General features: G+C 45.0%; 1 protein-coding gene across 4 annotated transcripts in view; it reads left to right on the top strand.

Moving 5' to 3' along the window:
* Window positions 1-17887, top strand: part of PPM1M (protein phosphatase, Mg2+/Mn2+ dependent 1M) — a 36281-nt gene extending 18394 nt beyond the window's left edge. For 3 of the 4 annotated variants that reach the window (XM_053301068.1, XM_053301067.1, XM_053301071.1), the window contains exons 2-10: window positions 2203-2329; window positions 5807-6061; window positions 6553-6665; window positions 8168-8252; window positions 9495-9613; window positions 13788-13851; window positions 15778-15885; window positions 16748-16896; window positions 17024-17887. In XM_053301068.1, the coding sequence (XP_053157043.1) occupies window positions 2203-2329; window positions 5807-6061; window positions 6553-6665; window positions 8168-8252; window positions 9495-9613; window positions 13788-13851; window positions 15778-15885; window positions 16748-16896; window positions 17024-17189 (1186 nt within the window). In that variant the 3' untranslated portion in view covers window positions 17190-17887. Of the gene's footprint in view, window positions 1-356; window positions 501-2202; window positions 2330-5806; window positions 6062-6552; window positions 6666-8167; window positions 8253-9494; window positions 9614-13787; window positions 13852-15777; window positions 15886-16747; window positions 16897-17023 lie in introns of those variants that run through there. The other variant, XM_053301069.1, reaches the window with a different exon arrangement.
* Window positions 17888-18985: the final 1098 nt, after the last annotated feature.

Genomic DNA, 18985 nt, shown 5'->3' on the forward strand with positions numbered 1-18985 from the left:
TCCAGCAACGCTGCAGCTGCGCCCAAGAGGGGTGAGGGGAATGGAGTAAAGGGATGAAGGAGTGACCAGGAGGGGTGAGGGGGATGGAAGCAACTGGATGGAGGAGGAGGAGCAGGAGTGTGGCTTAGGTGAGGGTGGAGAGATCTCTGAGGTGAGGGGGGCTGTTGCAGGGGATGAGGGGAGCAATCAAGTACTAGCGCGCAGATGCTCTGCGCAGGTTAATCTAGTGTATATGTATGTGTGTGTGTGTGTGTGTGTGTGTGTATACACACACACACATGGCTTAGGTGGTCCAGGGCAAATGATGCGTGGCAAGCCCCACCCACACAGTGCTTAACTACCAATCGTCAGTGACATTGGAGGCCCAATCAGTGGGCTTCTCTGGCTTTGAGAATTCTGTGCCATGGCAACACTCAGAAATAAACAGAGAAAAAGAAAGAAGCCAGAGGAAAAACTAAGAGGGGAGGAGAGAGAAATTAAGAAGAGGAGGAGGAAAAAAGGTAAGATGGGAAGAGAGGGGAGCAGAAAGAGAGAGACAAGAAAGGAGGGGCAGAGAGTAAGAAAGAAGGGCAGCATTGGTGGTGGTGGGGAGTGTTCCTGAGGGGCAGCTGGGAAACCGGAGGAGCCCGAGGAGGAAGGCAAGGAGGAGCAGGAGGGCGGTGGTGGAGGGAGGCCTGAGGTGGAGGTGGTACAGGGAAGGAAGTAGTGCCGCTGCCGCCTCGCTGGAGAGTGGGGATGTCTCTGGGGTGAGGAGAGCAATATGTATGGGTAGGGCTACTGAGGCCAGCAGGCTTCTCCAGCAGCAAAGCCCCTGTGCCATGCTAACGGCCATGGCAGTGGCAGTGAGGAAGGGCCCAGTCCACCACCACTACTGCTGCCACTCCTCCTCAGGGTTACTAAGCCAATTGGTGCATGGAGGCAGACAGGTGAGGGAAGGGCTGGGTCCATAACCGGGATGTCAGCGGCCTGAGGCGAGCGAGCAGCCATGGTGGCGGCAGTGAGGAAGAGCCCTGTCAACCGCTGCTGCTCAGGGCTACTGAGCCCATTTGCAGAGGGATGTGAGGGATGGGACAGGCCCGGGCCTCTCGTCGGCCTGATGGGACCAAGTGGCCATGGTGGTGGCAGCGAGGAAGGCTGGGCAACTGCTGCTGCTTGGGTCTACCAAATACATTGGTGGAGGGAGGCAGGCAGCCAAGGGGCGGGCCTGGGCCCAGGCCTGTCAGTGGCCTGAGGAGAGCGAGCGGCCATGGTGGCAGCGGCCGCAAGGAAGGGTTCGGTCAAGGAGGAGGAGCAGGATCGTGGCTCAGGTGAGGGTGGTGGTGTGGTGGGAAGCAAAGACATCAGCAGGGATGGCTGGGAGGAGAGGGGTGGGTGGGAGAGAAGCAGCGTCATGGGGGGCACTGAGGGTGTGCGAGTGGTGAGAAACTGGGTGAGAAGCAATGACAGCAGAGGTGATGTGGCAGTATGTGCAGGGCTTTGGTGAGGGTGGGGAGGTCTTTGGGGGAGAGAGGACTGTGGCAGGGGGAGCAAACAAGTACTAGTGCACAGGATGCTTGAAAAACCATAGTAGTTGTACATGATTTATAAACCACAACTCAGCAATCATGACAAAGAAGCTCAAACATGCTGTTGCAAAACATTTTAGTTCTGATGGCCACAGATTTTTTGACTTGTAGATATTCCCGGTATAGATAAACCATCTAATCCAAGGCTATTAGAAGAAAAAGAGAACTTCTGAATATAAAGACTTAAAATCATAACATCTCATGGCCTCAGTCATGGAAGGGGTGTGTGTGCATGCGCATGTGTGCGTTTTGCATTTGCCACTCTGCTGAGAATTCTACCATACTCAGTTTTTAAAAAATTGTCTTTGGTTCACAGGATTTATTTAAATCACCAAGGAAGTTGGAGACCAAAACATGTGACTAAAACGTTTTAAAATTCTCTGTTTTGCCATTCTCTTACTTATGTTTTGAAATTAACATGGGCCACTTCTTTGTTTTGTTTACTAAAATATGTAAGTTAAATCAAATTACTATCCATTTAGGGCAAGAGAAGATATTTCAGAATTTTTTCTGTAACGTTTTGAGTTGTTTATAATTTTCTTAAAAACCCACATCACTGTCAAGTTTAATGGGAAATGCTTCAGTTATGTCCTTATCCTAGTACATTTTTTAAAACTTGAGTTGCTTGTGTCATCAGAACCATCAATGCCGAAAAATCACAATTCAATGAAGACCAAGCAACATGCTGTCAGATCTCCATCAGGAAGAAGGAATGTGGCAGAGAGGAGGAGGATCAGGAGTGGCTGATTCTGTGCTCTACTGAGGTGAGTTCAGATATGGACAATGGGAATGGGAAGAAAAGAGATTCAAATCTTCCAAGAGAGTGTAGTTGTCTTCCAAATAATAGGCTATCAGTAAGGATAATGTGAAGGTGCAGGGTGAGAGTGCTCTTCTCAAGTGCAGCTTCATATGTTTTTCTTTAGCCATTGACAGCCTGAACCTTCATATGTTTACTTAGAAGTCTCACTGAATTCAATGAGGCTTTCTTCCAAGGAAACATGAATTGTGATTGCATCCCAGGTCTAACTTTGGAGTTTGAGGTGATGGCCTGATTCATCTTCTCATGATAGTAAATGGTTGGATTCCATGGACTTTGACATCAGATTATTGGCTGAAGCCATGAGATAAGAGAAATATCCTTGACTGGTAGCTGCCAGAGGTCCAGAGGGTTAGATCTTGCCAGTTCAAATGCTGCTATGCACTTGAGATTCACAATCCAACTTGGAGTTCATGTAGCTCATATTTAAACTTTTGCTGCTCTTTATTGCTGCAAAAATCTCTAGTGACGTTCTCATTAGTCTGTTTTCCCCACATCCACCTTGAAGTCAATTTTGTTCCCCTCATATGACATTTATAGAAACGCACCCACTGTTCTTTACACATTGCCCCCCCCCCCACAATTCTGTTAATAGAAACTGAATATAGTGGCTATTGCACTATTTTCTGACTCCTACCCCACTTTTCAATCCAGAAGGATCCCCATGGGAGCTTGCATTAAAGAATAAAGCTGGGGCTGCTTCCATCCCCTCTGACATATAGCACTGGACTTGGGTGGCATCTTTTTCCAGTTTTCATTAGGTCATTCTGACTGCTACCATCTTTTGAGGGGATGGGTGGGGTCCCATCTTGCTTCCCTAAGCACTGGCAATTGGGTGGTCAGTTGCTTGGCTGTGCATGCCTTATTCCCTTTCCCACAATGGTTGCAAGTCTTTTCACTACCAACAGGCAGAGAGGGGAGGAGCACAGCATCCACTGTTGATGCTTGTTCTGAATACCTAGTGCTAAGATCCTGTTTTTAAATAGCTTTTACTAGTACTTCACCCTCCAAATACTACACATTTCCATTTTTCACTGCTGCCAGGCTTCTTTTCAATGGGCTATTCATTTCTGCATGGTAGTCATGTGAGGATAAAGCCGCGATAGTCAATACAAGCTAAGCACACATATCTCTCTGAATGAGTGCTTCATCCTATGTGATGTAGTTCCAGCTATCAAATCTATGAATGACACTGTTTGTTCTTGAACTTGCTAGTAAAACATGCAGAATATCCCGTGAAAGGCATGAGCCTTTATAGCTGCATAGTGAATCTGTTTTTAGATGGTTGTAAACAAAACAAGAAGGTTCAGAATAAAACCTGAAGCCCAGGGAGGTGTGTACGGAGGTTGTAGGTCAGAGGATGGGCAGCTGATGCCCTTGTGAATCCAGTAGTGTCCCAGTATTGGATTGTGTGGTATGCTTCAGACTACTTTGGCAGCTTACAGCAGTGGAAAGAATGCCTGCCATTGTTGTGTGAGTTAGTTCTGTCAAAAGTGCCAAACAAGCGTATGTTGAACATTCTGTATGACTGGCTGTGCCATTGTTATGTTGTGCAGTTGCTTCCCATCCAAGATCTACTCACAGCTGGGTTTCAGACCTTCAGTGTAAGATATAAACTGGATGGGATAATCTCCTACATGTAGCATATGCTTGATATGCAGTGTTTTCCTCAAAAAATGGAAATGGGATGATTCTTCTGCCTGATTGAATGCTTCCTTGCTTGCTTAGTGAGGAGCTTTTTTCCAGGGTCTAAGTTATGTGCATGCACCAATTCTTGCAGTGTGAAGAAGCATATCTCTTCTTTGCACTGTTGAAAGAACTGAGGTTCTCATTCTTCTTCAGCATACAGAGTTTAGACTTTATATCTCTAATCCTCACTGTGTGTTATGAAGTAGGTGAGGTGGAGAGATGGTGACTTTGTCCAAGTTGTTGTACACCAGAGTCACTTTGCACTCTGTGTATGCTTGAGAATATACACTGGAGTGTGTGTGTGTGTGTGTATGAGGAATTTAGCAGCACTATCTTCTAAAGGCCCTTTTGCTCTTACTGAGTCACATTCTGGCAGAAAGGCAAATCAAGACATACCACGACTCTATAAAAAGATAGCAACTTTATCAATTAATAAAAGCATAACAAATTAGATCTCCAATGGCAAAGTATAAGAAACAATTCTAAACTAATAAGTGTTGCATACATGTATAGTTGTGTCTAAGGCTGGCAGCTCTATCAATGCCTGATATCCTGGAGAGGGAAAGAAGAGAAAGAGAAAAATAAGATAAAGGGGGAGGCTCAGGCTAGCCAAGCCTGGGAAGGCAGATTGAAGAAGGAAGCTTCTTGGAGGCTGTGAGAGGCATATTATCGAATTAGGAGCAGCTTGGCTTCAATCAAGCAGATGCTGATGTGCGATGCTGAAGCTTGTGTTGAGTAGCAGGAAGCACAGAGGCACATCTTGGATCACGTCTGGTTCGCTAATAGTCTACAGTGACTGTGCCCCGTCTGTCTTTGCACAAAGACTACTACCAGCATAGTAATATCTTAATTGGACTTCTATTTCAGCTGAGTAGCTACCAGAGTCAAAAGTAAGCAGGAAAGTTTCCTTGCAAGCTGCTTCCATGCTTCCTCTTACCCCTTTTTATACTATACAAATCATTTGACCAGCCCAGGGAGTCCTTTGAACCACAGCAATGTCCGTCATGGATTAACCTAAATTTTCCTAAGTGGTTTTGTCAGTAAGTCTGGTCACAAAGACATAGAAAGGTTCTTAGGTTCAAGGATGTTTTTTGTTACACATTCTTATCAAGGAAGCAGAGTTTCTGTCTGTTTTTCAAGAGGGTAAGCAAGCCAGCTCGAGTTCCAATTTCTAGTTAATTGCAAATTCCAAATACTGATGCCTCACAGGATAGGAGAAGAAAAGGAGATTGGGATTCTCTCTCAGGATAATTTTTAAACATCTTCCATCTTCCAATACTAAGTTTAAAAGGTAAATAGACAAGATACAAAGGATATGTAATAAAGGCACTCAGGTCTGTTGTTACCATCATGGCAAACATTTTTAACACTGGTTTAGGCATTTCAAAGAGGTATACATTTGCTTAAGAAAACAAGTGATAATGCTGCATTTGAGTTGTCAGTTCCTCAGAGCTCAGTCAGCTCACTGAAAGTTTAACCTATCCTTGACCAAAGAGTCTCTTTGAGTGTGCTAATAATGGCAGCTATGACTGCTGGCTTATTCTTTGACTCAGTGTTAGCTGGTGCTGACCCAGAGAGAATAGGCCTGTTCATGACAAAGGCTACCTACTAGAGCTTCACACTTAAACAGGAATTTGATTCTGATATGGAAGCCTCAGGTTCAAGAATACTGCAGCCCACTGCACCCCAAAGCATCCCTTACGATGTTAACTTTGCCTAATGCTTTGCCTTTCAGTATCTGACAGGCTACTATTGGGCACTGTTTGATGGTCATGGTGGCCCAGAAGCAGCAATTATGGCATCCAACTACCTGCACTATTGCATCAAGCAGAAACTAGAGGATGTGGTAGAAGCCATTACAGAAGACTGTCCTCCTATGCACCTCAGTGGACAGTGTGTTTGTCAAAGTGACCCACAATTTGTAGAAGAAAAGCAAATTCGGCAAGAAAATGTGGTCATTGGAGCACTGGAGAATGCTTTCCAGGAATGTGTGAGTGACCCCCTTGTTGTTTCCCAAAGAACTGTATTGCTCTTTATGTCAGAGTTGGCCTTTTGCACAAGTCATGCTCTTGGTGTCATTTTCTCAGCCTGGCAAGACACTGCCTAGTCACATTCTACATCCATGCAGTTGTGAAGGAATGATGCAATTCTCTAGGGCTATGCACACATTATGATACATATGTACAATCTATGTGCAGTGTGCCCAGTCTAATCTATACATGCATACATCATGTTCAGTGCATGTACAGTAAGTATTCACAATCTGTACCCTACATTTGAAGGGTTCAGTCTCTTGTTTCATTTTTAAAATGAATACATGTACATCAGAAAACACAACTGCATGAAAACGAAGTAGCAATTGTTGAATTGGCCTTCAGTGTATCAGTGGCAAATTGCCCAAGTGACTTACCTGATTATTGAATTCTCTAATGCTGATGAGAAGGCATCAAATTTGGCAACTGGCATCAAATGTTTCAACAGGATGAGGTGATTGGTCAGGAGATGGAAGCTACTAATCAGTCAGGAGGCTGCACTGCACTGACCGCTCTTTATCTGCAGGGAAAGCTCTACGTGGCAAATGCAGGTGACAGCAGGTGAGTTCAGGTTTCAGCTCCAGTACAATTTAGAGCAGGTTCCAATATTTTGTTCTTTGTGGGGATATAGCAGGGTTCTTGCGTGCCTATTGGTCTGCTACAGAGGTTTTCAGTTCTTTGGGGGGGGGGGGGGGGAATGTATCCCTTCTATCTTGAAGCTTCATTTCAGATACTTCATTTAAGCAGCCAAGAACTGACTTCCAGAAGTAAACTTTGCCAGAGTTGGTGAGAAATAAAACACAAGCTAAGTGAACCTGCTCTGGAGTAAAGCGAACCCACTCCCCTCAACTCTGTGCTGTGATTTCCTTCCTCCTGTCCTCTGGAGTTTCATGGCACAGGCTGTATAGCGTACCCCTGACCGGACCATGCCTCTCTCTTCTCTCCATGTGACTGGCTAGCTAGGTGCTCAGAGGCAGTCCACTGTTCCCTCAGCCTGACTGTCAGGCTTGGCAGCAAGGCAGTGCTGACACTGAGCATCAGCCAATGTTTCCCTTGATGCCAAGCCTGTCAGCTGGGCTGAGGCTGAGCACCTAGTCAGCCAGTCACATGGAGAGGGAGAGGAAGGAATGCTGCCTGACAGACACACACCCCTCCCTTTCTGGAGAGGAAGACAAAGTGTAGCATGCAAGTGAGTCAAGAAGGTGGGAAGGTTCTGGGTACTTCATGTACCCCCTTTGAGGCTTCAAGTATCCCCAGGCATTCATGTACCTCTTGTTGAAAAACCCCTGGGCTACAACATGTAAAATATTCCGTTAATGTCAACACGTTCTCCCTTCTAACAAAATTAGTTTGCATTCATTAGTCAAAGTGTGAGGCCTCAGCTAGTACAGGTGTAGCTGTGCTGAAGATTAACTTCTTGCTACTTTTCAAGTGTAACTTGTGAGGAATGCTCTTTTTGATGGCATGTTAATGGAAATAACTGTTTCAAGTCCTTATATATAACATGGGGAGCAGCAGGCATATCAAAACTGCAGATCAGCATGGTGAAGTACCGGAGAAACTTGATATTTGCAGGGGTTCAGTTCTGGGATGCAGCTGCAGATATGGAAATTGCAAATATTTAGTAAGTGATCCTATGAGATCGCATGGGTTAGGTTCCTGGTCGGCCAAAAATGACAGAACATCAGCCCCAAATGGCCAAAAATTGGCCAAAGAAAATGGCGGCTGGAAATGCAGTTATTTCTGGCCACCTCCGACCTGCAGATACATGAGGTTGGCATGCCTACCACCTTTTGCATATGCCGAGGTCGGGTGTCTTTTTCCCAACCGCAGATCTGTGAATCTGCAGATAACTAGGTCCACCTGCACACATATCTGAAACCATATTGCCTTTTAGACTGTCTGAGGACTTAAGGAAGGCTCTCATTTCCCTTGAGAAGCCAGTTGTGTGCTTCTCAAGCACGTTGCATGACCACTACCAGCATCTTATTGCCAGGTCTAGAAAAAGTTGCTAGAGAAGTCCACTTGAAAGTGCTAAGAACCTGAACTCTCTTTTGATGCAGGGCACTCCTTGTTCGGAAACAAAGTATTGTTCCCTTGAGCACAGAATTCACTCCTGAGACAGAGAGGCAGAGAATCCAGCATCTGGTAAGAGAAGCCTTTTGTACTGTCCATTCTTCATAAGTGAGAGGGGGTCTCTGAACACTACAAAAAAGGATCATGCTGGAATATTATCGCTTCTTTTGCCCAGTGCTGTACACAGAGGTTCTGAAGCACTGAGTCTCTTGGCGTCATCTTAGGTTAAGTGATTAGATCTATAGTCTGCTACTTGGAGTAACAAACTGCTATTGATTGTAGGGACGTGCATGGAACCAGTATGGCCTGTTCGATTTCAAACCAGCCCAGTCCAGTTCCAGCCAAAATGGGCTGGGTCTAGTTCAACTGTCGAACTAGCTGAACCAGTTTGTGGACCGGTTCAAAGCAATGCTCGTTAAGGGGAATCTGCTGAGGATTCTCCCTTACAAGCAAAGGGGGATTCCCAAAGGGTGGGGGGCAAGAGGGTAACTTACCTTCCCACCGGTGGGAGCAGTGGTGGGGCTTCTCAAAGCCCCCCATCTCCCCCCCCCGCTTGGGAATCCCCCATTGCTCATAAAGGAGAATCCTTGGTAGATTGTCCTGAACCGGTTTGGACCAGTTCTGTTCAAACTGGGGCCAGTCTGGTTCGAATTTGGACTGACACCCCCCTTTGGGGGACCAGTCCAGTTTGAACTCAGACCAGTCAAACTGGTTTGCATACCCCTAACTGATTGCACTGCCCAGATGGATGACACGAGACATTCTGAGGAGCAATCTGTGTGAAGAAACTGGTTTCCACGCAAAGATTGTCCCCAGTGCTAACTCAAGAGGCATGGTCTCTGGATTGAGACCATTGTTACCATTTTCAAAATGAGAGTCTGCTTTATGATGCAATTGAGTTTCTTCTTATTCTACCCTTTCTGCATATGGGAATAATTTTTTTGCTCAAATTCACATTATATAATTCAGTGGTAGAATGTGGAACAGAGGCTGACCTACAGAGCAAGAATGCACCTTGCTCCAGCAAGAGAGCAGCCAAACCAAACTTCCCAACTAATTGCACTGGAGCACATATTTTCAGGTGGCACAGAGGGGTTCCTGGGGAAGGGGGAGGCATCCAAAATTGCCACTCCCCCACTGCACTGGTGCAGTTATTTGGGAAGTTCTGTTGCTGCACAGCTCTCTTGCTGCACTGGTGCATCCTCGCTCTGTATGTCAGATACAGTTCCTATCTATCCCCAGTCCTTAACTCAGAAGCATAGTCCGCTGGAAGCGATGCCTCCATTTTAAATCTTCCTTTTGTCCTCCTCTTAGGCTTTCATTTATCCAAAGCTCCTAGCAGATGAATTCACGCGATTTGAGTTTCCAAGGAGATTAAAAGGCGATGATGTGGGTCAGAAGGTTCTGTACCGGGATTATTCTATGGAAGGCTGGTGAGTCACTCAAGCCTAATGTCCTGTTAGGGAAACTCTTCTCTTCTGCAGCTAACTCTGACCAACCAGGGAAGAGCAAAGCATTACTGTAAGGTACTCCGGTGGGCAAACAGAGGCCACCTTGAATTATTTCCAAGATAAATACTTATGTTTTATTAAGATAGAACACAATAATCAGGAATTGGAATGGGTGTAACAGAGTGGATTGGAAACCTCAAAAGGGGAGGCGTATATCTCAGGGAGGAGATCTGGCTTCCCTAGCCCAGGAAGACCTGATCCTTGGGAGTCTAGCAGCATCTGGAGTGCTTGGAAACCCCCTGATTCTAAGTGAGGCTGGGGCATGGTGTGTGCCACAAACCAGGTTCTGGTTGTGGCTAGGCAGATCTCAGGTCCAGGAGAAGAGTGCTAGAATGGGCGCTCAGCTGGGAGTTCCAGGGGAGATTTGGACAGAATGTCTGCCAGGAAACCTGCTACAGGAAAGCACATCAGTTCAGGGCAATTATAGGGATTAAAACAAAAGGAGCACCAAGTCAGGGAAGGCTTCTGAATAAGGGGCTTGTGAGGGTCCACCCTATTTTTCCTGCCACCATTCAGGTGTGATTAGGCAGGATCTGAGACCACCTCTCACTACTTCTCCCCCACCACACACACACACACACACACACACACACACACACACACACACACACACACACACTTGTTTGTTTTTGTTTGTTACATTTATTTATTTAGTACATTTATATACCATCCAAAACGCTAGTAGCATGGGGGACTCTCTTCAGGTGAGAGGTGGGGGAGAAAATAAGATTGACTTGATAAAATGAAATAACTGGATTCTATTGTTTGAACACAGCCTCTTAAAAGCATGGTGCTTACAACTGTACATACATGTTGTGATTTCTGAGTGAGGTCTAATTTCTTATAATGTGCAGCTTGCACCAATGGAGGCATTTCCTAGATGTTTTACAGTTACGGTTCTTCATTTCCTTTCTCTCTCTTCCACATACAGGTTAGGTGCCTATGATTAGCTTGATCACTTTGACTTACCTCCCCTCTCAGGACTTTCAGTTCTCTTCCAGAACAGGCAGTAGGCTTTCTGCTAGAGAGCAGATGTGTCCCCCTGCCTCTCCTTAAGCCTCACTTCTCTCTCCTTCAGAGAAGTTCTCTCTCCTTCAGAGACTGCTACTACTTTTTTGATCCAATCCTCACCATGTGACCAACTGTCATCCAGCTGATTGTTAGCTGTCCCCTCTCTCTCCTCCCATATTCCAAGCAAGGTTTCTCTGTCCTTCCTGCATGGGTCTCACTACTAATGCTGCTGCTGTGTCTCAACTTCCTGAAACCCCAGGAGGGGGTTAACCATTGCCTTCCCCTGCATAGTATGAGATGACGCCATTCAGCATCTTCCTATATCACTGCTGCCCAATATAGGTGTTTCCCATAGTCTGGGAAACATAGCAGTGGGGATTCGAACCAGCAACCTCTTGCTCCCTAGGCAAGTTACTTCCCCGCTGCACCATTAGGTGGCTGTTCCTGTACAGACCTAAAAATAGCAGTTTGCACCCAGTTCTATACATTAACAGTTAAACACACATAAATAATGAACATTTTTTAAAAATGCAAACCGCCATATGGCTTACTAGGTGCCAAAAGACAGGGGATTTTGCTAATGATCTGGACTAAGGTTGGAGACTGAATAGGTGAGGCAGTCCTATCTGGTAGAGACACAAAACAGACAGGGCTCTGTGTGTACCAGTTCAGTCAGTGGTAAGGAGCTAAGGAGTGGAGTTTTTGCTTGGTTGGCAATTTGCTGTTAAAATACATCATTATTATTATTATTTTATTATTATTTTACATTTATATCCTGCTCTTCCTCCAAGGAGCCCAGAGCGATGTACTACATACTTGAGTTTCTCTTTCACAACAACCCTGTGAAGTAGGTTAGGCTGAGAGAGAAGTGACTGGCCCAGAGTCACCCAGCTAGTTTTATGGCTGAATGGAGATTTGAACTCGGGTGTCCCTGGTCCTAGTCCAGCACTCTAACCACTACACTGCACTGGGTATGAATTTCACCTTCCACAAGCTGCAACTTCAAGGAACAAGCTTCTGTCTTTGTGACAGTTTCATTTGTCCAAAATGGATGTTGAAATCCATAATGGAGGCTGGTTTGGTAAAAATCTAACCCTGCATCGAAAGGACCCACAAGGGGTGGGTGGGTGTGTCTGAACTGCTTTCACAAACAAGTGTTGGCCTAATAATTCTTCTACATCCTTTGGACCTGTATAGGGCAAGCTGCTTAATTATGATGTTCATAATGGTACAACAGAAAATTGTATTATGTTCATGACATATTTAGTCTGTTCTTTCTCCAAGAACCTCAGTGTGGTGGTAAATATGGTTTACCCACTTTTCATCCTCACAACAATCCTGTGTGGTAGGTTAGACTGAGAGAGAAGCTGGTCCAAGGTCACCAGTGAGTGTTGTGGGGGAGTGAGGATTCAAGTCCAGGTCTCCCTGGTTTTAGTCCAGCACTCTAACTACCATGCCACAGCACTTATAGATGGCAAGAAATGAAAATATTTTGGCCTCAGATATAAGAAACAAGCCTAACTTTGGAGAGCTGGGCCAGATTTATGAATTCTCCCCGACCCCATTGGTAGGCTTGTTGCCTGAAGTCGCCTTGAGACTACAGCCATAGATTGCATTCTTAGGTGTGTCCTGGACTTCATGTGCAACCGTATCCTTTTCTATCTGTAATGGAGAACTAGCATTTGCAAAGAAGTGGTTATGGCTCTGCTTTAAAGGGTGAATGCATTGTCCTTCCTGTGAGAGACGCTGTGGTCACAATCCTACACAGAGGCCCACATACCACACAGTGTCCCGTGGGCAGTTTCTGCTGTGGGTATTTAAAAGGAAAACATTTGACAGAGTTGTGCAAAAATGCTATTCTTTAAATGCCCAAAATTCTGCAAATGCAGTTGCATGACACTACAGTCACTATTTTCAGTGGCCATAATGTCACACAGCTGCATTTGCATTATTGCATAATTCCAATTTATATATATATAATTCTCTAAGGCGTACCCATGGCTAATCCTGTGTGTGGCAGCTCACATGAGAGTTTGCAAGCAAAAGCACCTGATTGGGCAGTGGGGATTCCATATGCAAATAGGGAGGAAGAGTCTGTGATGGTTAATTGGAATGCAACTGTTACTGGTTGAAAGATGTTCTTGATTGTAGAGGAGAGGAATCTCTCTCTATAAAAGGATAGTGGGCAGGAGTCTGTGAAGAGAGGGGTCATGAGGGAGGAAAGAGCCCCTTCAGGAGAAGGAGGCTGCCGTTGAGTGAACCAGATCTGTTAACTCAGGAAGGGAGAGAGAGAAAGGGGGAAAAGGGGAGGGGGAGAAAGACAGAGGGGAAGAGCAAGTGGAGGAGAGAGAAAGCAGGGAGGGGAAGGGAGAGGGACGGGCCCAAGCCTGTCAGTGTTCTGATGAGAACGAGTGGCCATGGCAACCGTGGTGGCAGTAAGGAAGGGCCCAGTCAACCACTGCTGCTGTTTGGGGCTGCAGAGGCCATTGGCAGAGGGAGGGAGGCAGGCAAGGGATGGGCCCAGGCCTGTCAGCAACCTGAGGGGAACAAGCGACCGTGGCAGTGGCGGCAGTGAGGAAGGGTCTGGTCAACCACTGCTGCTGCTCCTGTGGGGAGGAGAAGGAGTGGGGCTCAGGTGAGGGTGGGGAGGTCTCTAGGGATAAGGGGCTGCTGCTTGGCCAATAGGCTCCGGCAATGCTGCATCCGTGACCAAGAGGGGTGAGGGGGATGGAGTAAAGAGATGTAGACGTGACCAAGAGGGGTGAGGCAAATGGAAGCAATGGGATGGAGGAGGAGGAGCAGGAGTGTGGTGAGATCTCTGATGTGAGGGGGTCTGTGTCAGGGGATGAGGGGAGCAATCAAGTACTAGTGCGTAGATGTTCTGCATGGGTTAAGCTAGTTTGTATTTAAATGCCTGCAGCAGCACAGACTGTGTGTAAACTGCCTGCAAAATGCCGTGCAGCATGTGATCAGACTTTTGTGTGGAAATCAGTGCACTTGAGCCTGCCTCTCTCTGTGTTGGATTGTGGTCCTAGTGTAGTAGAAGGGCCACCAGAATGAAGAGCCCATGTTCTTTTTGTTTCAGGGGATACAAGACTGTGGTGAAAGACGACCTCAAATACCCTCTTATCCATGGGCATGGAAAACAGGTATGTGGGCACCTTGGAGGTCCTTCACAGGCATACAAAAGTCTTCCCCTCATGATTTATAATAGATTCTGCAGTCATGGAGTCTGCGTCGTCTTAGGCCTCCAAGATGCATTGATGGAGTTCTATATAAACATGCCTCCTTCATTGTGCATAAATAGGAGACTCCATTGTGAATCTTGTACATTTATAGGGTGAGAGGGAATGGTAGTAGCTTTATCAACTTGGCAATGTAAACATTTTTTTAATGAAACTGACTGTCGTATCTAAATGCTTAAATCTGGTTTCCTGCTCAGACCTTTTATGTATGACATGAATGCTGTTGTGTTGCAAATTAACTCACTCATAATCTGATCCTTCTGCACAATTAAGTATTGATTTAGGATACTAGGGATTCCAAGTCTCTTACTGCATCAGTAAACGACTTGATTCATGATGTACCCTCAACTGGTCTTTCATTTTGTGTAAGAAACCCTCATACACATTGCAACATTGTGTACTTTTAGGCAACTGTAAAGTGCGTTATGTGTGGCTATCTTATTAAAAGTTTTTTAGAAACTTAAATTTCTAAATTTAGAGACGTAAGTTTGGGCGGGGTATAAATTTGATAGATAGATAGATAGAATTGATCCAGAATACATCTGAAAGGCTGAACAGGTGCATTTGGAAAAGAAAATCCCTTGCTAGTACTTAAAGAGCTTTACTAGCTAGGCATATGCATGAATCTCAGTTTGTGTCCCACTGCATGTTGCTGCCGAACCGGTTCAGCGGTTTGAGTGTGGGCCATGACGGGGGGGGGGGGGCAGTGAGCGCACCTTCAAAAGTGAGTACAGCAGGTCCTATCTGTATGATCGCTGCTCCATGCAGCTTCCGGCTACGGCAGTGCTCCCCCCAGCAGCCCACACACTTATTTATTTTATTTTTAAAAATTATTATTACATGTATATCTCACTCTTCCTCCAAGGAGCCCAGAGGTTATGGTTATGTTTATCCTCATTACAATCCTGTAAGGTAGGTTAGGCTGAGATGGGCATGACTGGCCCAGAGTCACCCAGTGATTTTCATGGCTGAGTGGGGATTTGAATGCAGGTCTCCTTGGTCCTAGCCCAACATTCTGACCACATGTGCAGACACCATTTGCGTGGCCAACAACACCATGCTGACCACGCAAATGGCATCCACGCATACGTGGAGGCCATTCGTGGGCTGCTGGGAGCAGCACTACTGAAACAGGAAGCTGCATGGAGCAGTGATCACACAGGAAGGACGTGCTTACTCACTTTTAAAGGTGCTGCTTGCCACCCACGCTTGAACTGCTGGCAAAACGAACTGGTTCGTATTTGAACCGGGGCAAGATCCAAGGTTTGTGCACATGACTAATACTGGCGGCTAGCTAGTTTCTTGACACACAGTGCTAATTTTAACCTGTAAGGCCCTAAATGGCCAGGGCATTTGAAGAACTGCCTTCTTCAAGGGTTCTCAAACTTGACTCCCCAGATTGTGTTGGACTACAGTTCACATCATCTGGGATCCCTTTAGAACCTGCCTGGATATTAAGAGTATCTTCAGAAGCCTGATCCTGGGTATTCCCACTTCTGGGTTAGCATAAATTGTGCTTTCTTGTTCATGGTGCCTTAGCTGTGGAACTCCTTCACCTTAGAACAAATGGTACAAAACCATATGTTTAAGCTCCCGCTAAAAAACATCTTGTTCTCCCTTGTGGGGTGTGCTGTTGGTGGAAAAAGTTACTGTTTTGTTTGTTTTTAATTGGGTTTGCTATTGTATTTTGCAAGTCACTTAAAAAGTGGAGTCTACATATCTTAAAGAGATACTGCTAGAAAGCACTGCTGGCTCTGGATGTTGAGTGACAGACCATGTCCTTAAGCTCTTCAGAGTGTCACATCTTTAGATCTTTCTCATCCTCTTCAGGCTCGCTTGTTAGGCACCCTGGCTGTGTCTCGAGGCTTGGGAGATCACCAGTTGAAAGTCATTGAAACAGATATTGAAGTCAAGCCTTTCCTCTCCTGCATTCCTAAGGTAGGAAAGAAAAAGGATGTGGATGGTTGTCACAGCCTTGGCTGTACCAGACTTCAGCTTCTGTCTCCTTCATGAACATTTTCTCTGTCTCATTAGAGTTTAGCCTAGTCACTATTCTAGCACATTGGCAAGGCTGAGTTTCTCTGGACCAGGGCCACAGTACAGCTGAAATCAATGGGATAAGCTAATCACAACTAACTTCAGTCCCATTGATTCTAACAGGACATAAGCATAACTGACTTTCTCCATCTTGGATCCATTGTCTGTTATACTGTTCTTAATGGGCAATAAGTAAAAAGGTCCATCCCTAATTATTTCACACACACCAGTGGAAAAATATATAACAAAGTGTTTCTAGACAGAGCACTCTGGAGCAACTTACCTAATCTATGCCATGTCATAATGTGGCATCATTAACTATGTGGAAGTTAAAAGAAGAGTCCCACTGGATCAGATCAAAGCCAACATCCATTTCAGCCACATATTTCTGGGAAGCCCCCAGGCAGAGACCGCCAATGTCACAAAATTAAACTTAAGAGACTGTTTAAGTCTAGACTGTGATTACATGTCTATGCTATGAGGTGCCCTGATTTGCTAGTTTAGTCAACAGGTGAGGACCGCTGGCATTGCACCCTGCTTGAAAGGTTCCCTGAGCCATTGGGCTGGTCTCCTGCTTAGAAAAGGATGTTGGGCTGGGTGGTCTGATGCAGCAGGGCTCTTGCTCTGTTACTACAATAGGACAGTGTTTGCATTTTCCTATAGAAAGGCTTCAGGATCTGGTAAACCTTTCTGTAAGGAAATTGCAAACATCTAGGGATTTGGGAGGAGCAATTAAGAAATGTTTGTTATTCATTCTGACTAGGTGGAAGTATTTGACTTCACCACACAAAATGTTAAAGAAAATGATATCCTCATCATGGCAACAGATGGCCTTTGGGATGTTCTATCCAATGAAGATGTGGCCCAGACTGTCAGGCATTTTCTTCCAGACAACACAACTGATCCCTACAGGTACAGTGATGTCAGTTCCACCCATTATGAGATAGCAAGGCCTTTATCTCTGTCCATTGTGGACTATGCTGACTGGTGCTTATCCTTAAATGACAGTAATTCATAAAGTAACTGTTTGTTTCTGTAGGTTTTCAGAGCTGGCCAAATGCCTGGTACAAAAAGCAAGGGGGAAGAAGGATGGATACTACTGGTTTATGGACAGCAATACTCCTGCTTCTTATGATGATATTTCTGTGTTTGTAATTCCACTCCACAGCAAGGATGCATATGAAATACCCTGTTATGGAATATAAAAGACTTGACTACATTTGGATATTACTGTTTTGAGGACTATATACAGACATGCAGCTGCTGTTAAACAAAACTCTTCAACTGTCCTTCACAATGCAAAATTAGAAAATGCCATTTATAGGGTTTCTAATGCCATTAGTGTAGCTGCCATTCATATCTCACCACAAAAAAAATCTTATTTTCTGGAGATGGTGCTGGTATGCCATTTAACACCAGTTTTACTGATATCCTCGTTTGTTATGCATATATTGCAAAAGACAGGCATGGTGACTTTTAACAAGCCCTAACTCTGTATTTAAATGGAGCAAGATAAAGCCTTCCTCTGGAAGGTTTATGATAAAAGGCCAGCAACATGTTGAATAATGCAAATTTTCAAGTTCATTAAATTTGGGCTTGAGGTTTTAACAGCAACATTTAAATACCATCAGCTGGGTAATAGGTTTTGTGTCTTGGCTCCCAGCAATTGAATTGTGTAAATTTCCCAGCAATTCTAGGGAATATGTATAATTTGTAATATTGCTATCTTGGCAAATTCAGCCTGAACTTTTTCAGCTAAGTGTAATGTGTTTAATAAGGGGGACTCTGATATTTGTACGTTTTGAATAGTATTGCCTTTTTTGTTTACATGTATATTAATCCATTTACATCTATTTAATGTTGCTCCTTAAGCAATAAAGATTTTGGTTATTTTGCTTAAAAATAGACATTATTTCATCTGAAGCAGTGCTGTAGCAGATATCCATAGCACAGTGTACTCTGTTATCATAGCATGACCTCAGTTTAATCACATATCAAAAATCAGTCTAATCACATAGTGGCCAGGTTCAGACATAACAGAAAGCAATAGCTTTCTGTTGCAATATAACAAGTCTTGCAAACTTCCATCTTCCCCTGTTCCACAGACCAGGAGAAGAGTAAATGCTTTTGGTTTGAAGCAAGCCACAGTTCTTAAGCCTTTCACAGCATGTGAAACAGGTGTTCTCTCCCTGGAAGGTAATATACATATTACTACAATAGGCAGGGCATCTAGTAAGCTAATGACAGCTGTATGAATTGAGAACATAGGAAGCTGCTGTACTATGTTAATACATGTAGTATAAGACAAGTATATGCTGTGAGAACCTGGCAGCAAGGGCTGCTCTGAGTGGAACTACCATCCCTAGACTCCCACGTGTCCTTCCAGCAGCCACATGGGCTTCCTAGGTTGCCTTGTGTCACTCCCTGCCCTCTCCGAGGAATTGCTGTGCCACCCGCCCAGCTGCACCCCCCCACCCCCAGTCAAAGGATCACCACTACACTACCTGGGGCACTTGCTCTGCGTTCTGATGCCTCGTGGTGGTGGTGGTGGGGCAGGCAGGCAGAGATTTCCAATGTCAGAAACCCTACTTTACCAACGTGCACAATTCTGTTATTATTTATTTATTGTATTTCTATACCGCCTGATATAGAACTCTCCAGGCGGTTCAGAGAGTAGAATAGCAAAAGAGCAATAGCAAGATTGAGTTAGTCAAACACACCAAGATAGAAACACAGATGGGTAGCCAAAGTCACAACTCTAGTTAGGATTGGAAGGTGGTGACCCTCATGACAAGCATGGGTCAACCAAGATGGCAGACCCTGATTCCCCATCTAGCTACAGGTACTCCCTGATGTACAAATGAAGCTCCACAGCATATTAAATTAATGAAATCTCCAACTTACAAATGCCAACCAGCACAAACAAGTTGTCTCTCATAGGAACTATATGTGTTCTGAGTTACTAACATCCAACTTACAAACAAATTTTTGGGAGAGGAGA

This window comes from Hemicordylus capensis, chromosome 2, assembly GCF_027244095.1.
Source record: "Hemicordylus capensis ecotype Gifberg chromosome 2, rHemCap1.1.pri, whole genome shotgun sequence".
NCBI lineage: Eukaryota > Metazoa > Chordata > Lepidosauria > Squamata > Cordylidae > Hemicordylus > Hemicordylus capensis.